Genomic DNA, 24,548 nt, shown 5'->3' on the forward strand with positions numbered 1-24,548 from the left:
TCTGCCTTCTTAATACAACATAATGATAACGTCTGGATGTGATTGCCAGTACCTGTGAGAGAAAACCCTTATATTTAAGCAGCATATTTTCCTCATAATTTAACTTTAGATCTCTGAAAATGGGGGATGAGTAACCTAAATTTTGAAATAATAATGTTAAAATAATAATGTTAATAAATACATATATAATAAATAAATCCCAGCATAAATGATATCTTATATTTAATGGTTTCACCAAGAAGATCCGAGGGGCAAACTAGCTGAATTTTTTAGCATCATTCATTATTATAATCGCAAAATAAGAAGTATTTTCCTTCTTAAGAGAACGGTTTAACTTCCTATGAAATTATTGTGCCAACCGAAAAATCCGGTTTTCGTATAAAATACCAGAGAATAAAATGGTGCTTGGGGCCTTGTACCGTTTTCTCAGAGAATTCAGACGTAAGAGCCCGACCCCTGTCACGTGATGAGGGAAAAGGGAGGCTCTTGTGTTTACATCAATGCGTTCAAGAGCAGCTGGTGTTGGCTGTGTATCTCTAAATGTTTCGGTTTTATTTTCGTCTAAATCTTGAGGCGCGCCAATATTCCCAGTCCTAAATCATAGCGTAATAACAGGAGACCACTGCAGTTAGCGACGGAAACGCGACAACACGACAGTTGTAACCAGTTTGTATTAAATTGTTGGCGTCATGGACGAATTAGCGGTGGAAGTCAGAGGGACGAGTGGCGCTTTCTACAAGGTTGGTTTCGCGTCTGCTATCATATCCAGTCTTTTCCGTATTAATTTCTCTGAGTATTCATTATGTTTTTGAAAACTACGAATGTGCACTCGATGTGATGCTCCATAATATTACTGCTGTTACCGTGTACGCGAAGTAGGCCCAAATTGCGATAGTCTTTCTGGCTACGTTAGATTTAGCTTGATGCAACCCTAATAAGCTCCTTGATATCGAGGCCTATCCGTCGTCGTAGACACTTAGACTCTCTACTGACTTAATATGAAAATATAGACACTTCAGTAACTTATTAATAAATGTAAAACAACTATCTTTAGAAGGATATTTGGCGTTACATTAGTTAAACAGTGAAGGATGTAGTCGATATTGGCTACTTAGCTAGTTGTGATAGCTAGCTAGCTACATTGAATCATTTTGGAACGATCGTGCACAGTAGCTTACATTGTTACGGACTCCATATCTCATGAAAGTCTTGTGGACACAATCTTGCAGGTAACGTTTTTATTTATGTCACACTATATGACAAATTATGCCCAATATTATATTTGCAAATTTTCCTCAACTATGCACGCAGTAATGCTGTCACCTGTTCATTTCAGCAGAACTATGTTGATCCCATTTGTCAGCAAGTTACTGCTATTTATATTTCTTTATTGCCATTGACACCTTGGCAGTCCATATACCTGGAGTACCGGTTGTATGCGCATGTTGGAAAAAAAAAATGTTCAAACTGATTTCCGATTGTCCTCCTTCACAGGCTTTTGTAAAGGATGTGCACGAAAACACAGTCACAGTGTCTTTTGAGAACAAGTGAGTATCATTGCACATTTACTTAAGCACTGTTGAGCGATGCATTACTATGCAGTAGGGAAAATTGTTTCTGTATTTGCCCAAGTATACACTTGCATGCTTCGATGCCGACACGTTTCTGAGTGTGGGACCGTGCAAAGCCGGTAAATTCTTTCAAGAATCTCTAATGAAACATCTGTGAACATCTGCCCTTTTGCTGGCTCAGCTGGCAACCAGAACGACAGATTCCCTTTCATGACGTTCGGTTTCCGCCTCCTGCCGGGGTTCAGAAGGAGATCAGTGAGAGTGATGAAGTTGAGGTAAGTGTCATCGGAACATAGTCTCACTACCCACACTGCAGAAACGGATGTGACCAACAAGTGCAGCACAGCCTGTTTTGCCCGTTTGAATTAACTCGACTCTGTTGGCTTGCTGAATGATCCATAGGTGTACTCCAGAGCCAACGACAAGGAACCGTGTGGGTGGTGGCTGGCCAAAGTGCGTATGGTCAAAGGAGAGGTGAGCAGCAGTGCGACGATTGATCTGGATGTGTGGCAGAAAAAAGCAGCTGAACAAGTGAGCTTTAATGTCTTCTTTGGCTCTGTCTGCCATGGGTGAACCTTTCTAATGAGAGGTATTACCCAACAAGTGGTATGAGAACCTCCATTATGAGGTCAAAGCCGTAATGAAGATATCTTAGTCTCTTGCTTAGGCAACTTGCACACAGCTAATTTACGTTTCAGTATGCAAAAATCATGATTACATTAACCGTTCTTCTCCATCTGCTGTAGTTTTATGTCATAGAGTATGCAGCCTGCGATGCCACGCTTAACGAGATCGTCACATTAGAGAGGCTACGGCCCGTGAACCCAAACAAGGCCTCTTCGAAGAACACCTTCCTGAAGATCAGACTGGATGTACCTGAAGACCTGCGGCAGATGTACATACTCCAACGTTTGGGTTTAAACCTTGAATGTCTCGTAGTTGAACTGTACAGTAATCCATCATGCCATTTTCCTGCAGTGCGCTATGGTACTTGATTGATTTTACTGTTTTCTTTGTTGGACGTTCACAGCTGCGCAAAAGACTCGGCTCATAAAGATTTCAAAAAAGCGGTTGGCGCCTTCAATGTCTCGTACGACTCAGATAAAAAACAGCTGGTTATTCTGGTGAGTCGGCACTCTGCGGGCAGAAGTGGGCACAGGGCAGTCGTGGCAGGGCTCTTTTCTGCTCTGATAACCCCGCTTAACATCTGATTTCAGTCAGTGAACGAGGTGACGACCAAGCGTGCGGGCATGCTGACAGACATGCATTTCCGTAGCCTGCGCACCAAGCTGGCCCTCATGCTTCGGAATGAGGAAGCCAGTCGTCAGCTGGAGGTATGACCCTCTACCTATTCCATCACTGCTCAACACCTGGGCCATTGTAATAGGTTTTGTCACTGCTAGCTAAATACATCACTACGTTGGGACAGCAGGTCATAACGTTTTGAAAGCTGAGTTTGTTGGTGCTGAAACTCGATGCAGCTCTGACGTGTTTGATTAAATATGATCTTCTGGGGTCTCAGGTGACTTTCGTTCATTATGGCATACAAATCTGCTGCGTGGCTAATCACGACGCCTATATTTAACAAGCGCACAGGGGTATTACTTTCTCATATGAGAGTATGCACAGCTGTTACATTCCAGGCTGTGCAGTTAACTGCATGCTGCTTTAGATAAGCCCAGGCTGGAATAGGGTTCCACTCTGGCATGCAGGTCAGGTTCAGAACAAATATAGATTTGGAGGTGGTGCTTCATTAGAGATGTTAAAATCTGACCACACCTAAAACAGGAATTAATGAGGGCATTTTTGTCCTAGTGGTGGTGATTCTGTGCATAATCTTTACAAATAAACCTGCATTCTAGTTAGTAGCATTTATTATTGGTTAATACATATAAGGTTGCTGGGCTACAAGTGCTTTCTTTAAAGTGGATTTTTCATTTTGTGCTTAGAAAAAGTTTAAGGTTCAAACTTTTAGGTATTCCCTTAAAAATAATGGATCTTTTATCTCTTCTTACGTCGAACAAGTTCATCTGTGCTAAACATAGTTTGACTGGAGATTTGTCTGATTCTCAGGTTTTGCATATTCCTACTGAACGTTTACTGTCTTAATGATCATTTTTGTACAGAGCTCTGTTTGGTCTGATCACAGAACTCGGGCTGCTTTCCCTACAGCATTTTAGCACAAATTTCATTATAAAATGCCAGACTAAGAATCATTTGACTATGAGCTCTACCACTAATGAAGCACTTAAGGCTCCCCTGAGGAAGTGTATGCCTGCATCCTCTCATATCTCTGACTCATCACGCCATCTTGCACATGTCTTCTCCAGAGCTCACGGCAGTTAGCGTCGAGGTTCCACGAGCAGTTTGTGGTGCGGGAGGACCTGATGGGGTTGGCCATAGGCACGCACGGAGCAAACATTCAGCAAGCCCGCAAGGTCCCTGGTGTCACCAACATAGACCTGGACGAGGAGACCTGCACCTTTCACATCTATGGAGAGGTAAACCTACTTTCCCCAAACCAGGTTTTAGCATAATGTTGGAGTAAGATGGGTTACTGTCCACCTGACCGATGTGGGTTTTGATTTCAGGACCAAGAGGCTGTGCGGAAAGCTAGGAGCTACCTGGAGTTTTCAGAAGACATTATTAAAGTGCCCAGGAATTTAGTAGGTAAAGGCAAGAAAAGTGACATGCCTGTCAGTATGGGGATAAGAGAGTTTAGAGCTTAGCTCCAGTGGTGAAATGTTATAGATGCTTGGTAGATGTTCATTCAAAAAAGATGCAGAGGCAGCTTTGAGAAAGCCCTGAGATTATGCTGTGGCATTATAAGGAACCTGCAACAGTAGACATTACCTGTGACTGATTCTTATAATTAACATGATAATGATGGCTTCATTCATATAGTGCCTTTCATGTTTGCTTTGTAAGGCAGAAGTAGCATAAAATATATTAAAACATTTTTAAAAATGTAAATTTATATATGAATTGATGTATATGGAATCAATCTATTAAAAGCATAAAGGCATATATGAACTAATAAAGGAATAAAAAAAACAAGCAAGACCTGACTAGACTATACTAAGGAGAGCATAGAGGGAGGAAGAATGAGAAAGTAACCACCTTGTTGAAGAGGAAGCTTGAAGTGAATATGGATCTTCAGTTTTGATTGTGCAGTCACTGAGATGTCAAGGTAGTGGATTCTGCAAGTGTGTCAGGGGTGGCCTTCAAGGCTGCACCTTCGAGTGGAGTGTGTTGTGAAAGGGACAGTAAGGGGGCAATCATAATCATCAAAACATTAGGGTAGCATTCAGGGTGTGGTGAGGGAGACATCCAGAATGGTTTTCCAAGGGCCAGGTCTTGGAAAAGATGTTTTTTTTGTTTGTTTTTTTGTTTTTTTAAAAAGGCTCTGAGCTTGAGGAGCTCTCTGCATCAGTGTTTTGCTTTGTCATCTGGGATCAACTTGTTATTTCTGCACTAGGTAAAGTTATTGGGAAAAGCGGAAAACTGATTCAGGAGGTCGTGGACAAATCTGGTGTTGTCCGAGTAAGAGTGGAACCAGAAAATGACAAAAAATCTTCCCCGTTGGAGGAGGTAAGCAGATCTCTCTGGCTAGCTGTCAGGAGTGCCACTCTGCATGTGTGGTTCTACTGTAATTGTTTGTGTAAAAAGTGGCATTGGAGGTACTGCATGAGAATGCTGAATTAACATTGTTCTATAATATCTTTCTACATCTCGCTGAATGCCATCCTTGGCGGCATTGTGACCTCTGACCAAAGGGCATGGTGCCATTTGTGTTTGTTGGCACAAAAGAGAGCATTTCAAATGCTCGCATCCTGCTTGATTACCACCTGAACTACCTGAAGGTAAGCCCCGCCCACTCGCATATGCAACTAACCTCCTTTCTTCGGTTATTCATAACAACACTGCACAATGTTTCATTTATTAATCGATATAGCAGCATCTACTTCTGTACTACTAAAATGGCAGTAGACTGCAATGAGCAATAACATATCAATAACAATAGACAATAATGCATTGCATACTTTATTCTTGTGTGCTGTGATTATCCTGACCAATGACCTTTCAGGCGAGTGGGTGGGTTTTTTCTGTTTGCTGAATCGGAGCATTTTCTTGAGTGTTCTGATAATTAATCATGGCATTTACATGATTCCAACTGAGATAGATAGATAGATAGATAGATAGATCGATATATATATATATATATATATATATATATATATATATATATATATATATATATATATATATATATATATATATATATATATATGTGTTTGTACAACAGTAAATAGTGTAAGGTCATGGAATTGTTGTGTAAGAGATCATAAAGCTTTTCTGAAGCAACTTTCCTGTGTTTACTGACTGAATTGTCACTGTAATACTTGCTTCTATGTTTGAACAAAATCCTGGCATTGTAACTAAATAAGTCCTGTTGAAATGCTTCTTTGGCTGGATTTGTTGTGTTCAGGAGGTGGACCAGCTGCGACTGGAGAGGCTTCAGATCGATGAGCAGCTGAGGCAGATTGGGGGAGGACCCAGGGCTCCGCCAGGCAGGCCAGAGAAGGAGAAGCCCTTCAGTGCTGATAATGGCATGGGACCATCACGTGGGGGCAAGCCTTTCGGTCGCGGGGCCCGGGGACGACGGGGCCCTACGTTTGCCTCAGGTACAGGAAGGGGGGGATGTGGGGTGGGGGTTTAAATGTAAAATGTTTCATTGTGGGAGTTTTAAAATGCCAGTTGTATATTGTCTGGCCACAAAACCAGACTCTGTACCCAGAAAAGCTAACAGTAATCAAAGACTAAGTTGGACCATCTTACTTGTTGGGCAGCCTTCAACTCTTTGAACAGCTATTAGCATTTTTGTGTATTGCTTTCTTTTGTGTTCACTTAAGGCACCAATTCAGAAGCCTCCAATGCATCAGAGACTGAGTCTGACCACAGGGATGAGCTAAGCGACTGGTCCCTCGCCCCCACGGATGAAGAATCCATGGGTTACCCCAAACGCGTGCCAGATGGACGTAAGCGGGGCGGGGGCGCCCGCGGCCGTGGTGGAAGAGGCAGAGGAGGATACAAGAGTCAGTCACACCACCATCATAATTTTTTTTCTTCTCTTATATGTCGGTAGTCTCACAGGCTGCTCATTGTTTAGAATTACTTTCAAGATGAATAATTCCTAGGTGATTAATGATTGGTGATTTGCACGGGGTGGTTCCTCTCATTGTGTTTCACAGCGGAGGACATGCACTGGAGTGATTCACGCTCTCGTAGCTCCCGGGACACCAAGCCCCGTCCCCAGGAGGACTCCCTACAGGTAAATGCTCTCCCGCATTGGCACACAAGTGTACATCACTGCCATCACCTGGGATGTTAAAATACTCCAAGCATTGCAAATATTCAGTTATTTAAATATTTAATTGTGACATTTAAACACACAAAGGACAAACCAGTAGTTATTGAATGCTGAAATTCTGCCAAAGTATCTTCCTTGTAATGGACGTAGGCCCTAATCGATTTGGACTGTATTTAAACCAGGGCGTGGCATGCTTAATATTGACCATTTGTTAACTAATGCAATGTCAGATCCCCACACACAAGATGTGTGTAATGCAGTGTAAGCTATACAATATGGACATACAATATTACAATAAAATATACAATATTATTTGATAGCAGTATGCCTTGAAAAATACATTGGGTGAACCTCTGTGTGACCTGGTAAAGATTGGCCTGAATTATTTAGAACAAATTGTTTTTGTTGTGTCATATGAATGAATCACATTTGAGGTCAAGATGCTGTCAGACCTCAATGATGTAGTTTGATGGGGTATTTTTGTGGACTTAATGACATTTGAAAATATACAAATATTGCAGTCAGAGGCAACATGCCTATTCTGACTGAGGGAGCATATGCCTCCTCAGAATTTTTTAGTTTTTATTTTTTTAAATGTGGGAAATTTTTTTCCCTGTTTTTAAAAACTATTTTGAGGCTGATAAATCATCGGCAAAAAACATCTATTCAGTCATTCTGAGTAATGTCCACTTGGGTCCTAATTTATTAGGATCTTAAATAAATTGATAAATAAATGTATACATGCGCGCACACAAAGCCAGCATAGCATTGAGTATGTGTCCCCTCAAAAATAGGTGCATGATGCCCCTAATTGTTATATCAGTACTACAGAAGCTAATACTGTGATAACTATCTAGTGTCACTGTTGTTTAACATGCCAGTCACTGCGTGTTTCACCCCAGAATGGCAATTGACCTTAGTTCTTTGCATCCTGCTGTCCTCCTGTGTCCACAGATCCGTGTTGACAGCAATAACGAGAGGAGCGTTCATGCTAGCCGGGGTCCCCACGGAGCAACGGTGGAGTCAAGCGCCCCTCGTCAGCGGCCCGTTAAGGACAGAGGGCCGAAGAAGGAGAAGCCAGAGGGGCCAGACAGCCAGGTCGTGGTGAATGGCGTGTCGTAAGCGCAAGTGCCCTGCCCCCGCCCCCAAAACTTCCCCTCAACTCCACCAATCCAGAAGCTTCTTCATTAGAGACACATTAGGCCAAAGAGAACCAGGTCAGTAGGGCTGTCACGAGACATGACATCAAGCACATTTTGTAATTGTAAACGGGGGTAATAAGACAAAAGGTCTCTGGCAAGTGCCGTCTTGAATTTTGTAGTGTACATTGCTTAGAGATGCTGGTCTCTAAATCACAACAGAAGCTAGAGTTTTTTGTAAACGACTTTGTAGGCAAACTACCTACAAAGATAACCGAAGCTGTTGGGGAAATGCATTTCAAAAAATGTGTGTTTTAACTCTTTCGTTCTCCATAACCTCAAGGGAAAGACATCAAGAGTAGGAATTCAGACGTTACACGCCACGTCAAATGGCTTTTTTTTTTCCCCCCCCCTGCCTGTCGGTGTCCATGGTTACTAGAGCTCATCCTGATGTGAGAGTCCATCCACATCACTAGCAAAAAGGAAAAAAAGAAAAGGAAAATGTCAAAAGGAAAAAAAAATGTAGACGTAAAATGCTCCTATATGATCTGTGCCTTTTAACTAGTATGGATAGTTTCAGAATTTGGATGTGTAAATCAGGGAAGAAGATATGAACATTTGTCCCAACTAACGCTTGTGTTGCAACCTCAGCCAGCCACTGGAGAAAAAGGAAAAAAAAAGGGCAACAAAACAACAAAAAAAAAAATCATCTTTTGTGGTGCATGTACAGTATTTCATACCCATAATTTTTGTACTTCATACAGTTCGTCATTTTCTGTCATGCTGTGGCTGAGGTCTGAGTGGGTAGAGAAACTAATGTTTTCCTGACCTAGTCTTCACCAAGCGCTGTAGTGAAGCATTGTATTTAACCACTAAAAGATACGATACATAGACAATACATTTTCAAAACAACCACTTGTTGTCATTTGTATTCTAGGTTTATTCTTTTTTCTTTTTTTTTTTTAAGTTACATAATCGCAGTGGTCTTTTTTTTTTCTCTCTCTCTCTTCAAACATTTAACAATTATTTTGTTGGCGGCATTTTGCAGACTGTTTCTATAGTACTCCCAGTATTTGCCATTCAGACTTTTGTGACGTGTCCCCCCCCCCCCCGACAGGGTGTCCATGAAACACTGTTCATATGATACTCTGTCCTGACTACGGTATACTGCCAGCTGTCCTGCTGGATTTCTGTCTTGTTGTCATGTTCAGGTGTGAAGCACCAATATCAGATATGTCTGTAACCGTGTCACTGTCCTTAACAATGACTCATCATAGAATTCAAACATTTAGCGGCGGGTTGCATACTGTATATTATCACACGTTAAGAGATTGTCGCTGTTCTTTTGGATTGAACTTTAAATGTGCACTTATCATGTTTGTGTTGCTCTGCAAGTACTTAATCTATTAAACTCTAATAAACTAGAATGTGATAAGACTTCTCAGCAGGTGAATCACACATATGCTGTCAACATAATGAACTGATATATTTGCTAATTTTGAGTCTACTGTACTTTTGCAGCTGAACTTGCTTAGGGCAGAAAGGAGGGAGATATGGCGTTAAGTTTGATATAAAACCCGTTTTTCTTATCGGATCAGTGCTTGTGCATTTACATTTTAGTTTACATTTTGAGAAGACGTGATGCTGTTCTGAACCCACAGGCTTTTTTTTTTTTTGTTAAACCTACTGTGACAGTGATCCTGGTAGTTTTTTCTCTCCTCCCTCTCTCTCTCTGTTTTTTTTTTTTATTATTTTACTGTACAGCTAGTAGCTCTTCATTTATAACCAATTGGATCTTTTTTCCTCTTGCTGTACGCTTGCTAAATTCTTTTGGCAAAAAAAGAAAAGGAGAAAAAAAAAAACTGCCTTAGTTGTTGTAGTTTAAAGCCCACTCTTAAAGCGATCTGCCCAGATCAATATTCTGTGGAAATGAATAGCTTGTCACAGGCAGTGGAATTCCACAGACAGAAGTCACTCTCGCTCTCCACAGAGGTGGTTCGGCGTGTCAGCCCTGAACTCACCAACCACACCCCCCCCCCCCCCCTGCCGTTCTTAATCTAAGACTAATGCAAGCGTTAAATGGTTTACTCTCAGTGGTTTTACAACCTGCTCATCTGAGGCGCAGTCTGTTAGCGGAAAAAGAAAAAGAAAATACGTTCCAAGGCTCTGAAGCGTTGCCAAACAGACTGTTTTCTAGTTATTTATTTTTTTCGGAGTGTACATGAATTTACAAACTGGCAAAATTGTAAAACCATCTCTTGCACACATTGTAGGCTGTCGTGGTCTAAAGATGAATTGAGCAGAAGAAAAAAAAAAAAGGCAAACTGTAGATACTGAACCAAGGTAGACTGACCTTGTATGTTACTGCACTTTGGGTAATAATTTCTTTGTACATAATAGCAGAACAGACTGGGTTTTATGTTGACATTGTTTGGTTATAGTGCAATATATTTTGTATGCAAGCAGTTTCAATAAATAAAGGTTGATCTTCCTCTGCAAACGCGAGCAGTTTACGTGGTTTCAATCACCTCCAATCTCCACCCATCACCTACTTTCAAAATTTAACATGCCATATTCCCCAAGAATAAAATTTTGCACAAAAGCTGTAATCTTTTTTCCGTCCACATGCGGGAGCCCTTGTTCAACAGACTACAATAAAAAAAAAATGCATATTGATTGCTGGCACAGCTCTCCTCTTTGTTTTATACTACTGAATATCATGCATGTGAATTGTAAATGTGTCTGTATATTTCCAACAGTCAGTAATGTAAAGATTTTGTTGTAATCTAGCTTTTCTTTTGCTGGCTCCCCAGCTTTTTATGACATTTAATTTAACTTGAAGATAAAGAATATAATTAATCATTATTTGTTGTCATATTCCTGAATCAATTAATGCTGATGTGTTTGGCAGAATGGCTTCAGTCGTTGGCTGAAGTAATAGCTTCTTTACAGCCCAGCGCAATATTACGTTTTTTGCCTAGAAGGCGAGAAAAGGTGGTAAGAAATTTAAATCTAAAAGCTGCCACCTACCTGTTCAATCTATACATTGATGTCAGGAATACAAACCAAGGAACTGCACCCCCTCACAATGAAGGAGGGTGGTGCAGCAGGGTTGTGTTCAGGTGGTCAGTTACATTACTCCCCTGCTGTGCTCAGCAACTGGCCCTGCATCGCACATACCCTTTGGTTCCGGAATCTTCACCGACACAAGTTCAGCTGCTCCTGACGCCCTGCAGATGGAAGAGACCAATTATATGAGGCTCTGAGCAGGAATCTTTCTGCACGCCTGCTGCCCAGATATTCCAGCCACCGTCAGCTGAATGGATCCACCGGGCCATCCTCATTCCGTTCTCCCTAACAACCACAAGAAAACGCACAGTCCTGAAATGGGTTTTTGGGTTGTTTGTTTTTGTTCTTTTTTTCACACTTTTGTATTTGCTCTATTTTTTTTTTCCTTTTATCATAGGGTGCCTCGCTCATTTTTAAGCAACACCCTCCATACTCCTCCCACACACACACGTACTTCCTTCCTGTGTGGTCATTAATAAATGCATGGGAAATTAATGACATCACTTAAAATTGTGCCCGGAGTAGGCTACTATTTAATCAGCATATAATGACAGATGCTGTACATTCATTAGAGTTCTATCAGTCTCGTGTCTGGCTAGTATAATATGCATTTATACTACCCTGAACAGGACTGATTGGGTGATTAGGATTTTACTACAACAAAGACATTTCAGAGAACTAGGTTGCTCTGAATCATGGCATGTTGAATGAAGGGTGAGTTTATCGTTCAGTTTTTGGCTCATGTAGCCTATAGTAGCAAGGGAACAATGCAGTAGCATTTCTGTGAATGTTCATCGCATGTTATGGGATGAACAAGTTGTCCTGTTGTCCTTTTCCTGGTGAACATAATTAGTCATGAAATATTTTGAGTGTGTCAAACAGTCTTTTACTCTGTGCTCTTGTGAATAACAAGATTTTGTACATTAACTGAAAAAGTCCCTTCTGTCTCTCATCCACTGCTGTTAAGATGCACTAGCATATACCACTTTATTAGAAACACCTGCTGTGTGCTTCCACTCACTCCTCACTTTAGTATGTATACTTATGATGCAGGTTCATGTTGCAGGTGGACAATTTCCCTATCTGTTGCAGAGTGGAATTGGTTGTCCCACCCTTTATTCTGCTTATCACTAGTTACTGATGAGTGGAACACTACTGACCAGGTGTTTTGGCAGCAGGACATTCTTAATACAGCATTAACACTGACGTGGTGGCAAGGCTGAGGGTTTTAGGCTTGTATATCACTTTGTTTGCATTTGTCCATGTCAATTCTGGGTTAAGAGTGGTCCACCACCTGCAAATATCTAGCCAACAGTAGTCCTTTGGTCATAAATTAAAGTGCTGGGAGATGGCTAATGCAATTTGTCTCCGACAACAAATTGTGTTCCTATAAAACTGCAACGAAGAAACACCGATATAGTGAAGTTTGTAGTAAATTGAATATAAACAGCATGCTACATTTCATACGTGCTATTACTCTGCCAGAGCAATATGCTCAACTTTGTCAAGATGTAAGTTTATCTCTTCTGAATCAATCAAAAGCAATACTCGGAAATTCGGTTAGCACTCTCCTGCTGTTAGGCTGCAATCTTTCAGCAGTGATCTGTTGTGTGAATTTAGCGACTTGAGTGCTTCGAGGATGACTGTCAACATTTTGTATCGTCAACGAAAAAATGAGTTATGCACAGCATCGGAATGGAAAATAAACGGCGAAACCAAATTAATAATAGTTAGACCACAACTTGCCAAGCTCCCTTAACGTTTTAATCACTGGGTAAACGAACACGCGAAGGCCCATTAAGTCTGCTACGTAGTATTAATTATTGTTACTCAGTCCATGTTACCTACCTACCTACCTGTGCGCCCCACATTCGGAGGTAATAGGCCCAGCATGCAGGGGCTAGACATTACGGCAGTAAGAGCCAATTCAGATGGATGGCACAAGAGGAATTTATGTTTTAAAAAACGGTTAGGCTAACCTCTGTTAGTTCACTTAATTGAAAGGTGAAATTAAATTATTGATTTTTATATTTTGCTCGAACAAATGTCGCGGCCCGGTGACGTCCGCAAGAAAGCGAAAGGAGGCTTTCGCCAACGCACATTATGACGAGTACGACTGGGTCACACACCCGGTTAATCCAATTCAGCCTGAGCGGGAGATGTTTTAAACCGCGCGCCGGGCGCTCGTCTCTTGATGCGTTGTGATGAGTATAAAGTCTTATTCGACTAATGAGTAGGAGCACGGTATGCATCTGAGCGAACTGATGTCTATCTCTCCGAAGGAGAAACAATAACGACGAGCAAATGTGCGAGGCTCTATCTAGACATCTATGTGACACAAAATTTGTGATTTACAGCTCTGTATCACATTGACTCGTTAACGGCGCGGTTACTTAGCACGTTTGGTATATTTATTTATGAATTTTTATATAAGTACACTGATACAAATGTGAAAAGCAATGCACTGTATTAAGAGGTAGGTCAGGAATACAATATATCCATGAATAGTCTATCAGAGCAGCAAGAAGCAGTACTGCAATTTGATCGTGTTGGCAACCAGCCTCAGCTCTCGAAGTGTGTGTGCGTGCGGAAATCAGCTGGACAGTCACCTCATGCAAGTGCTAATAAACTACTATCATACAAGTTCCACATTTTCGCATTCACCGATTACCCTAACTTCAACAACTAGAAGAACCCAGGACAGGATCTGTCATGCAACAGAGTTTGGTTCCACCCTAATCCAACTGAACTGAGTCCTCACAAGGCCTTGATTGGATAGGCAGACATGTCAGAGGTTGGAACTGAGATCTGCAAAAAGATGGATATCCCAGAGGAGGACTGATAACCAGCAGCACGTTATAGCTTTATGTGCTTGTGCCAATGCTCAGTACATCAAAGTCAGAACAGCTGCTCCGTGACTCCAGGTCATGCTGCCAACAAGTAAGGAGAATTAAATTAACCCAATCAGATTTAAACATAATTTTCCCATTTCTGACATTTTTGTGCCCCTATTAATGAAACCATTGACTACTCCTCAGAATATTACAATAAGAATATAAGATTTAGTAAGATCACTAATAAGTGTGCAGTTTGTTAAATTTTACTGGTTTGTTTCAAATCTTAAAGGGCCCCTAGCCTACATTTTTCTTTCATTTTATATTTTTCCTAGATGTCCACTTACATTTGTGTGGCTTTATGTTCCAAACATTTTTACATGATCATCTTCAAATGTCTCTTTATATCTTAGAATTAAACAGGCTGTTTCTGTTACTGCACCTTTAAGATTGATATAAGATTGATATATGATATGAGCTCTATTCTGAAGGATGCCCTGTATTGTGCCCTCATTCAAAAAGCACTGAGATTTACATGGCTGAGAACTGTAAATGGGCAGTCTGAACTGCTGTAGGCTGAATAAATGGAGATATGTGTATGAGTTTGTTCTCGCAAAAACAGAGAAACTGATTTCAAAATAAATTCTTTCAAAATTCTTTATTTCAATAAAGTGAGGGGAATTCAGATTTTCATAATAGGGTCCCTTTAATAAACTTTGCCAAAACAGCCCCTTGGTGTGGTGGTCTGCACAGATGATAAACTTCAACACACATTAGTTTTGGCAGCAGGCCTTTTTCTGTGCCCTCCCCCTAGTGGCTGAGTGAGAGTGGCAGGTGTGTCGTCAAGCGCTCCACATCCAGCAATGACTGTCCATTAACTTCTACTGCCCTCACTTCTGCAATTGATGGTTTTGTCCAGCCACTCTAAGCCTGAAATACTTACATAGTCTAGACAGGATGGATCAAAGAGCCCTGTGATCAAGATTTCTCTTTGACTGGCTCATCAACAGCAGTTTATAGCATCTTCCTTTTGTCATTATGTCATCATTCATAGTCACTGAATAAAAACCTCAGACAGGGTGATTTCAGAACTGAATGACTTGTAATTTGGTCCAAGTCAACTCATTTTATATATTTTATTGTAGAAATATGGTGACCAACATCTGAATTTTGTAAATGAAACCTGCTGTTTAGCCTGTTCTGAGAGCACATATTATAGATATATTTACATAGCCCAAGAACACAGATATGATTTTTTTGTACACAGATGTTTTTATTCTTAATCAATTTATGCTATGCAGTTCTGTTTTTAAGTGAACAAATGACTGCCATCTACTAAGATTTACTAATTCATAACATGGTGAGGGTTAACATTCAATAATCCTAAATTCACTTTACTATTTCTCAGATTATATTTGCATGCTGTTTCCTCTTATCAAAAGTACTTAGGTATTCATGTATTCTGTGACAAATTTTTGAAGCAGGGTTTAAATGAAGCTGGTAGGACATTTAATCTTTGAAAGCTGAAGTAGAAGCAAAATGTGAATTTATTGTATACATCTTATCTCTGGTGTAAGAGGCCACTAAGCTTTTTTGAACTCTTGATTAGCCTTGAAAATTCCAAGAAACTGGTGAACTAATCAACATTTAAGGGTTTTTTTTGTTGTTTTTTTTTTTTTTTTTTTTTTTTAAAGAAGTGAGTCGTATCTGGCTTGATCCGTATCTGGAAATCTGTCCCAACTGCCGCCCCCAACCCCCTCCATCTCACTGCTGACAGATCTGCCATCTCAGTGTAGTTCTGTGTTTCAAAGCCTGTGCTCCTGCCTGTGCTCCTGCCTGTCCTCACTGCCTGTCAGATGGAGCGATCCTGACGCCAAGCTCAGGGAAATGTCACTCTCAAAAGCTGCTGGACTCGACACACACACACTGGCAATGAGTCACTCTGGATGAGAAGGGACTTGGAGAGCGACTCCATTTCCCCGTGTGTGTGTGTAGAGGCTGCATGTGACAGTATTTGAGGATGCCAGGTGAAGAAGTGTGAAGAGCTAAAAGGCTGATGGAGCTGCATGTGATTTTTTTTCCTGGACTTTCCGTGAGAGTGCCTATGCACATTATACAAATATATTCATATATATATATAAAAAGTATAGTTAATGGAGGATATCAATCACTTAACAATGCTTAACAATGTGCGAATCCCATAACAAGAGTACCAGTTGTTGTTTTTTTTGTTTCTTTATTTTGCAACATCAAAATGCAAAGCACAATGTCCTCAACATGGTAGTAATGACAAGAACACCTATATTCCCTGTGCTCGTCATAAGAGACACCTGGTCAGAGATGGCATTGTTCCCCTTAAGATGCAAAGAGAACGTTCCAGCTACTTCCAGCAGGGTGCACTGTTTCCCTGGGCCAAAGAATCCACTTGGCTCACAAGGCTATTTGGCCAGCTCGGTGGAGAGCACTCTTAGCAGCTGCATATCCAGCAGGCAAAGGGGCAGTCAAACAGCTTTGAGAGAGACAGAGTCGCTGCTAGTTGAGTTGTCGCTGTTAGGAATAACAGGTTTTCACTCGTTTTCAAATGAGCTCATTTCCAAGCGGTACTCATTCTCCCTGCTTGCCTCAGTATGAAGCCAGATTGACAAAACCGTTGCTGTGAGAGGTTGGAGGTTTCGCATTCGGAAATGCCCCTGCAAGCAGAGTCCAACGCGGTGCTCTTTCCCTGCATTGCGAGCCTGACCGGCCCCCACTAGCACCCACCCGTTAGTGCCATAGCAGACGTCTGCCACCTTCACCTCGCGATGGCAGCAGGGTGGATTGATGAGGCCCTTAAGGTGGGGCTGGTGGCTGTGCAAGAGGTCCAGATGGCTCATTACTGCTGACAGCGGTTAGTTTTATCTCCTGCTTGGCTAAAGGTCACGCCACCTGACGGCTCGAGCCGCTCCTACGGTGTGGCCCGTCCACGCCTCTGCTCTAGAGACAAGTTACAGGGGCTCTGAATACAAACGCGGGTGGCATGTTGTAAATAGTCCCCATTGATATCATCTCCTACCATGCAATGTGCTATCTCTTAATGAGCAAATCTACCAGATATGAGTCAGCAGTGAGGCAATGATAACAGCATCTGTGCATGGCATTTAGTGCTTGTGGTCTTTAGATACATTAATGTTACAACTTTCCTCTTTATCTGTATGGATTATGGAGATAAGATTATTAGCAGTGACAATGGAGAAAATAAAGTTTTGGGTATTTACTGGTGCGAAATACACCCCCAATGAACAGTCTATTTTTTCATGATAGTGTTGACAGAGTATTGAGCATTTATTCCTTGTATTTCTCATTGCCTGGACTACAAAAGACAAGTGAACCTCTGTCTACATTATCTTTCATTCCCTATAGTCCTTCTGTCTAGAGAGAGAAAAGGTGCAAAGAAATGAACATATTAGGCTGATTCTTCACCACGTCTCCCAATAAGCCCAGCCATTCCGCTATTGAATAGACTAGACAGAAGAGATGACTGACCAGGCAAATTGCTATCCGTGAGATTTATTTAAGGAAAAACATTGCCAAGGTTAACTGTTAACAAGGTTTGGATTATTGGTTTATTGGTATTTTATATATATATATATATACACTGCAGATCAAAATTAGAGAACAACACACAATTTCCTAAGTGTCAAGGTCACTGTGTAGTCCTATGTTAATTTATCCTAACAGGAGTAAAAGAGTTGTATTGTTGTAAACAGTTCATCAGTTGTATATATTCTAAAGCATAGTATAAAAAACTTAAATGAGATAATTGAAAAAGAACACTGATCAAATTTAGTGAACACTTTCAGATACCTTATTGATGTTAATCTGGCACCTGGTGCTAATTTCCTTAAATATCTGACAAACCCTATTTAACTGGCAGCCTAAGTTTCCAGTTTTCATTGACTTTGCAAGATGGTGAGCTGTTCCAAACTGAGTGAAACCCTCTGGAAGCAGGTTGTCCAGATGAAGACCAAAGGCGTGACCCTATCAGCCATAGCAAGAGAAGTTGGTCATTCCAAGTCTGTGATTTCTAGAATATTACATCTTTACAATATTACAAACTCATTTGCTGAGGAGCATGTTGTGTGGACAGAGGAGAAGTGGTCCAGTTTTCACTTTAGTGATGAAAGCAAGTTTTAATTTATTTGGGTCTGATGGGGAAACATTGTTTCTCGATAAAACTGGGAAAAGCCTGAACCCAAAGTATGTAAAGATGTCAGTGAAAGATGGAGGAGGAAGTGTCATGGTTCGGGGAATGTTTTCAGCAGCAGGAGTTGGACCTCTCATACCACTACATGGCAGAGTGAATGCAAGTGTATCAGAACCTTCAACACATGGTTCCTTCCTTGCATTCATCACTCCAGCAATTTTCATGCAGGACAATGTGCCCCATCACACAGCGAAACGGGTAAAGCGGTTCCTTGAAACTGAAAAACATTGAAACAATGAAATGGTTCAGCCCAGAGTCCTGATCTAAACCCAATAGAAAACCTCTGGAAAATCCTTGGTGACAAAATTAAGCCCAAGAAACCCACAACAGTCACCAAACTGTGGAAGAGACTGCAAGAAGAATGGACCAAAATCACACCAGAGCAGTGTGAGAGACTAGTGATGTCCTGTGGCCGCAGATGTGCTGAAGTCATTCAAAGCAACGACCTGTACACTTCCTACTGATTGGTAACTGTAACCTTCAGAAAAATTTAGTTGTAATCTTTCTCTGTGCTACAATCATTGCTGTTCTCTAATTTTGATCACTGTGTTTTCTACAAAATAAAGGATTTATGTTGAAATACCTTGGCTATTTTGTAAAACGCTGTTGTAGAGGCATGGTATACCCCTAACAAAAAATCCTTCAAATGATCACTGGGTTTGTGTGCCCCCCCCCCCCCCCCCCCCCCCCCAGAAATGTATTCTTAAATTGTTCTCTAATTCTGATCTCGTGTAAGATGGATATAGACATTGGGGAAAGTGATGTTTAACCTACATCCTAGTCTCCCTCACCCTGTAATGCAAATGCCAAAGACCTGAGGCCCCCACCCCCTTTAAGAAAGCTGCCACCTTTGGAGCTGCTAAAGCAAGAGTGCAACAGGGGCAGCAACTTTGCATGTTCCCTTGCAAATGTACAGACTATCTGACCCATATGTTTGCGAAAACATCTCTCCCAAACACCGCAGTGGATGGCATGGCCATTATCACTTCCCTGCTCCACCAGCTCCACGCTTGTGTCTGAAACTGGAAAGGACACAGACAGCCTGTTCTTAGATCCGGCCACGTGAGCATTTAATGGGGGCCTGTTTGGTTTGCTCCACAACCATCCCACACCCTCGTCCATGGCTTTTCACCCACTCTGCCCCAGAACAATGACATGGATAAAATGTTTAGCCAGTTAGTATCATCATTATTTTATTATTTTCTCTCTTTCAAACCCCCAGTCTGCGACATTCTCGTCTGAATGAATGTATTGCCCCACCAAAAAACAAAAGAATCACACCATCATTATCAATTCCCCCGATCCAGTGGCAGCCATTCTTTGATTCCTGTCTTCAAAGACTCCCTTTCCATTTGGTCATTATTTCTGCCAGAGAACTTTCTCCTGCTCGGCACAGTCAAATGAGGCCCACAACGGAGGGACACTGGCGAGGAAGTGCTGCCTTCCTAACTGACACCACCACGCAATAATTGATGGTCCCCAATTGCACAGGGATCACATCTGTAGGCTTTCATAATGCACATCATTGTCATGAACACACCAGGCTGCCAGCATAGAAGCGGTACTGTCATGCAGGTGATGACAGCTGCACCTAGGCTTCCTTTGGTTTGAAAACCTTCGAAAAGGATCTTTAGGAATTACTCTCATTTATATTATTTCTGCAGACTGAAAAATTATGATTTATTTGTTTATGTACCACCATGGAGAATTTAATCATTGGTTTTATCAATGAAGTGCTTCATATTTACAAAAAAAAAAATCCTCTGTTTGTGTGTAGTTCTATCCTCGGTAGCCCAATTCTAATTAAAATATATGCATTGTACGAATGTAAACATTCATTTAAGCTTTGTACACATGTAATACTTGACAATGGCACTTTCTACAAATAATTCATTTTGTAGGAAGATAATGCTTATTTAGACAATGTACATCAGCAGCACTTCGTGAACTGAATTACATTAAAGAAACTGTATTTATCTGAACTGCAACTTTTATTTTAAGTCATATGAACATCTAGCAATTAGTGAAATATATTTCTGTCTGAATCCCTCAGCCCTCTCTCAACCCCTTTTTTCTAATTGAATTGAAGATTGAGGAGCACTAAAGCAGCACTGAGAAACCTATCACTGCCAGAAAGATTTCACTGCTGAAATTAGTCACAGCCACTTTGGTTTTGTGCTCTGCTTTGCACCATTCACCCCCTCTTTTTTTCACACTCTTTTTTTTTTCTTTTCTCCTTTTTTAACACTGTACAAACGTTCCAGATGACTGCTGCCTAAGAGAGGCTTTGGAAAAAGAAAGCAAGGGGGAGAGAGAGAGAGACAGAGAGAGAGAGAGAGTGAAAGCAAGACGAGAACATGTGGAGTCTTCAGGGAATTGAACAGAAAATGACTGAGGAGCTGATTCAGTCAAACCCTGTGTGAGCTTTCAGCTGAGATGTCTGTACTATACCACCTCACTACTCTCAGCAACAGAAAAAAACACATCAAACATGCTAACTAGCTACGCAAATGAACAACAATTACTTTTGCATTGATAATTTGTTATGCTGTGTTCTCATTTATATTTTTAATTGATTTTAAAGGTTCTTTTATTGGCTATGTGAAACTGTGGTACCTTTGTGATATAATTCAAATTAAATTTTCTCCTTTTTAAATCCAAAGAGTCCTTCTGTCTTCTGTCTGCAAAGAAATTGCATCTATTATCAATTATTGCTGTCATTATGCAGTCCAAATATTTACCTTGCTAAGACAAACATTAATCAAACCTTATAGAACTGTTGATCTCTCTCTATACTGATGGAGGGTGGGACTTACATAAAAATGTAGTTTTTCCTTTCATATTGTGGATTTGTGACAGAACCCAGAGCCAGCAGCCTGTTTTTGTTCAACTGTAAACAAGTGCAACTGTAAACTCAAGATAGTGTGATCTGGTAAAATGCCCTAATTATAGATGGAGAAATGTATGTCTGTTTTTTTGTATATATATGTGTGTTTGTGTGTGAGACAGGGAGAGCGAGAGCAAGAGCCACATACACAGACGGAGGTGGTCTCAGACTGGGCATGGCAGCAGTTTATTAGGTAGGACTTACAAAGGGGGCTAATTAACATCTGTCACTCAGCAGGAAGGAATGCTGTCGAGCTGTTGATGTGGCACTTCCCTGCTGCCAGTGCTGCTGCCAATTATCTATGAAGTCATAGGAGAGTCATATTAAAAAGCATGGGCTTTCTGCATGGGGGAATTGAATTATCAGATAAATTATGGATTCAAATGAATTCAGGTATTGTTATTGTTTTTGTGGTTTTTATGGCTCGTTAAAGGTGCCAACCTTTTTGGTTGAAAAAAGTATGTATATATCTGTTTAGTGTTACATTTATGAATAGAAATTGTGAAATATACACTTAATGCATTTTTTGGAGTTAATACTGGGCATGATGTCGTTGTTCTCCTGACCCCTGGTCCACGCAAAGTCAGCCAGACCTCCTATGAATCATTCATGAGAAATATGCCACATCCCCTTAGGTGAATAAGAGAAGGCTATTGTTTTACCACAAACCCTCGATAATATCAGCGAGGTAACATTCTCCGGTGGGAGCTTTTTATCATTTACTCCTGGAAGGCCAAGTGTTTGCACATGTATAACCTGGTGAGGACAGACATAATAGGAATCTGAAGCACAATTGCCCCTTAGGTGTAGCCGGAAGATCACTTCCCACTTCGCGATGATGATGCCTCTGAACCTAAGCATTAATATATCATAGTGTATATCCCAAACACAAGTTTTAGGGACTGACTGTGTCTTCTAATGTAGATTCGAAAAGCATATTCAATCATTTCCCTAACAGTTTAAACTGATGTTAGAGATTCTGAATTTAAAAAATGAGGATAAGAAAACAGCAGAGGAAAGTTTGGATGCAGGGGTGGGCATGAGATAATTAACTCGGAAATTACAGTGATATAATTAGGAGGTGATCCCCCTCAGACAGTATCAGCGTAGCCTGTAATGACTCTCTTCATTTCGATGAGATTAAAAGGGACGAGGAGTGCACCCCGTGGCCTCTGTTGCTGGGAAGAGGCATTTCCCAGATCGCTCATCGCGGCTGTGCCTGCCAGGGACTACCGTCGATGTTTTGAGAGGCTGTTGTGGAGCTTGGCCAGGACAGGCACGGCAACGGCCAAAAGGCCAGCCAATTGGCTGCCATCTCCCTCCACAAGTAGAGGTACGAGAGAACGGTTTGACCAGTAAGTCACTGAAAATTCAAGGGCATTTCATTGGTGGGTCGGAATGTTTTGGCTCACTAAAATGCAGTTATTGAGTAGAAGCAATTTAGTTATCTGTGGGGTTAAAAGATGTGAGTTCGTCTTAAAGGTTTTGATCCAAAGTTAGAATTGGTAGGGGATATGACATCGCCTCATTGCATGTTCAGTTTCAATAGATTTATAGGCTGACCAGCAGCTCAGTATACATCCAGAATGTAAAGACACTGTATCAATATCCTTCTACCACTATGCAGCATCAAAAATATATGTTTGTGTTCATTTTTGTTTTGTTTTTGTTTTAAATGTATGTTTCTTTAGGGGCCACTCAACATTGTCATGAAGCAACTATACCAAATAGCTTTAAGTTTGAAATAAATTTGTAGGCCAATCAAACAATTTGCCTTGCAGATTAATGATATGTGTGTGTATTCTCAGCAGAACCCTGCATACAGAAACCTAAACAAACAGTGTGTACTCTTAACAGGATATCACATACAGTATTTAGTATAGCTCATGTATGAGTCAAACCTTGTTATGTACATTGCATCTCATATATGTATGCATTAATATTCAATACTCAGTTCAGTGACTAGTAAAGGTATTTTTGGTTCACTAGTAATTGCTAATGAATCTACTTTTTAAAAAGTGTTTGCCTACACTTTTCTTGTCTTGTGCCTGTTACCAGTTACTCATACTAAATAAAATGAATATAACGCATGGCTTAATGTGCTGACACAGACCTTTCAGGTGGCTGGGCTCTTTTCTCCCAGTGGTTATGTTATACTGTCCGCTAGGGTAAACCCACCAGACGGCTGCTCATCCTTCACGTTTATGTTCGGCTGTCAGAGGATGCTGCTAGGGACCACAACCTCTTTGACTCTGAACGCACTTGAGGGACCTTCTACTGGGATGACTCCCTGACACTTTGGTGGTGTTCCGCTTCCATCTTCACTGTTTGTACGGTTTATTTATAATGGTTAACGTGAGACTGTAGCTGTTTCGACAAAATTGTCAGTTGTGAGTTCCCACATGGCACATGCTTTGTAAGTCTTGGCACTGCAGCCTTTATTACACTGAAACTGCCCAGGTTTGGATAAACGTGTTTGTTTAGGGTCGTTTCCTTAAAAGCATCTTCAAAATTCTCAGAAGGGGCTTGCACCTTTGAGCCTTGGGCATCATTGTGTTTACACATGCCCACACACACACACACACACACACACACACACATACACAAGCACACTCACAGACAAACACAATAACACTAGCCCTTCAAGACATATCCAGCTGGCTCAGCCAACCCTTCACCTCAGGTAGACAGGACCCACAGTGCACCGTTCACCTCACCAGCCCACTAGGCCAAATAAATCTAGACAGGGACAAAGGTCACATCAAAGCTGTGGACCACCAGTTAATTAACACTCTAACTGTACAGTCACTCTTCCATGCTTACATTAGGCCAAACCTGAAACAAATCCTTAGTCATGAGGATGAATTTGCCTCAAAATATTAAAATGAAGTACTGGTGAACTATGTACCTGTTCAAAAAATATTGTCATGTGATTTTTGTCAGAGCATTTCCTGCAGCAGTGCTTTTCAAACTAACTGAGTCATTACTTGTGTAATACAGATTTGCTTTATACTTCTCTACTTGCAGAGGGCGGTAGCTGTTTGAATCGTCCTTTTTTCTGTCACCTAATTGTCAAAGGCAATGGGAGTGGGACAGGCATTGTGCTGTATCATTTTGAGCTATTGTTAGCTACACCGGTATCCTCCATGTGCTGCCTGACCACAGTGGAATCCATCAGCAAAGCATCCATTCGTATAACATCCGTGCAGCCATTCTGCCTCAGAAATTCCTCCCTCCTTGCCTCTCTGTGTTATTTCAAGGTAAGATTAATATCCGTTTGGCAGTCTCTGCTATGAATTATAAGAGGGCACCCTGAGGCAACGTGAAGTATGAAAAAAAAAATGTTTTTGTAACATACCGCATGAACTGCGGTCACCACATGCTTCTCACCAAATCATTATGATGTCAACAATAAACATATGCGGGCCTGTGAT

The 24,548-nt window shown here is 41.1% G+C and overlaps 1 protein-coding gene across 4 annotated transcripts; it reads left to right on the forward strand.

Moving 5' to 3' along the window:
• Window positions 1-477: 477 nt before the first annotated feature.
• fmr1 (fragile X messenger ribonucleoprotein 1) lies at window positions 478-10,581 on the forward strand. Of its 4 annotated transcripts, XR_004776735.2 has the most exons (16): window positions 478-740; window positions 1,495-1,547; window positions 1,753-1,846; window positions 1,974-2,102; window positions 2,318-2,466; window positions 2,602-2,695; window positions 2,789-2,905; window positions 3,902-4,072; window positions 4,163-4,241; window positions 5,050-5,162; window positions 5,348-5,434; window positions 6,061-6,256; window positions 6,485-6,667; window positions 6,824-6,903; window positions 7,897-8,159; window positions 8,425-10,581. XR_004776735.2 is itself a non-coding variant. In XM_035532225.2 (15 exons), the coding sequence occupies exons 1-15, from the start codon at window positions 690-692 to the stop codon at window positions 8,062-8,064; spliced, it is 1,764 nt and encodes a 587-aa protein (XP_035388118.1). In that variant the 5' UTR covers window positions 478-689; the 3' UTR covers window positions 8,065-10,581. The 4 variants fall into 4 exon arrangements, 3 of the variants coding, with proteins under 3 accessions (XP_035388118.1, XP_035388119.1, XP_081555239.1); XM_035532225.2 differs by having other exon boundaries at window positions 7,897-10,581; XM_035532226.2 differs by having other exon boundaries at window positions 1,974-2,045; window positions 7,897-10,581.
• The last annotated feature ends 13,967 nt before the right edge of the window (window positions 10,582-24,548 follow it).

Source organism: Electrophorus electricus, chromosome 16 (assembly GCF_041902795.1).
Source record: "Electrophorus electricus isolate QZ-2024a chromosome 16, ASM4190279v1, whole genome shotgun sequence".
Lineage (NCBI taxonomy): Eukaryota > Metazoa > Chordata > Actinopteri > Gymnotiformes > Gymnotidae > Electrophorus > Electrophorus electricus.

What these genes read in the sequence shown, in the direction of transcription:
- fmr1 (XM_035532225.2), top strand. Translation starts at nt 690, where the DNA reads ATGGACGAATTAGCGGTGGAAGTCAGAGGGACGAGTGGCGCTTTCTAC. An exon ending in CCTTTCACATCTATGGAGAG is followed by an intron (nt 4,073 to 4,162) that starts GTAAACCTACTT and finishes TTTTGATTTCAG; the next exon opens with GACCAAGAGGCTGTGCGGAA. An exon ending in ACCACCTGAACTACCTGAAG is followed by an intron (nt 5,435 to 6,060) that starts GTAAGCCCCGCC and finishes TGTTGTGTTCAG; the next exon opens with GAGGTGGACCAGCTGCGACT.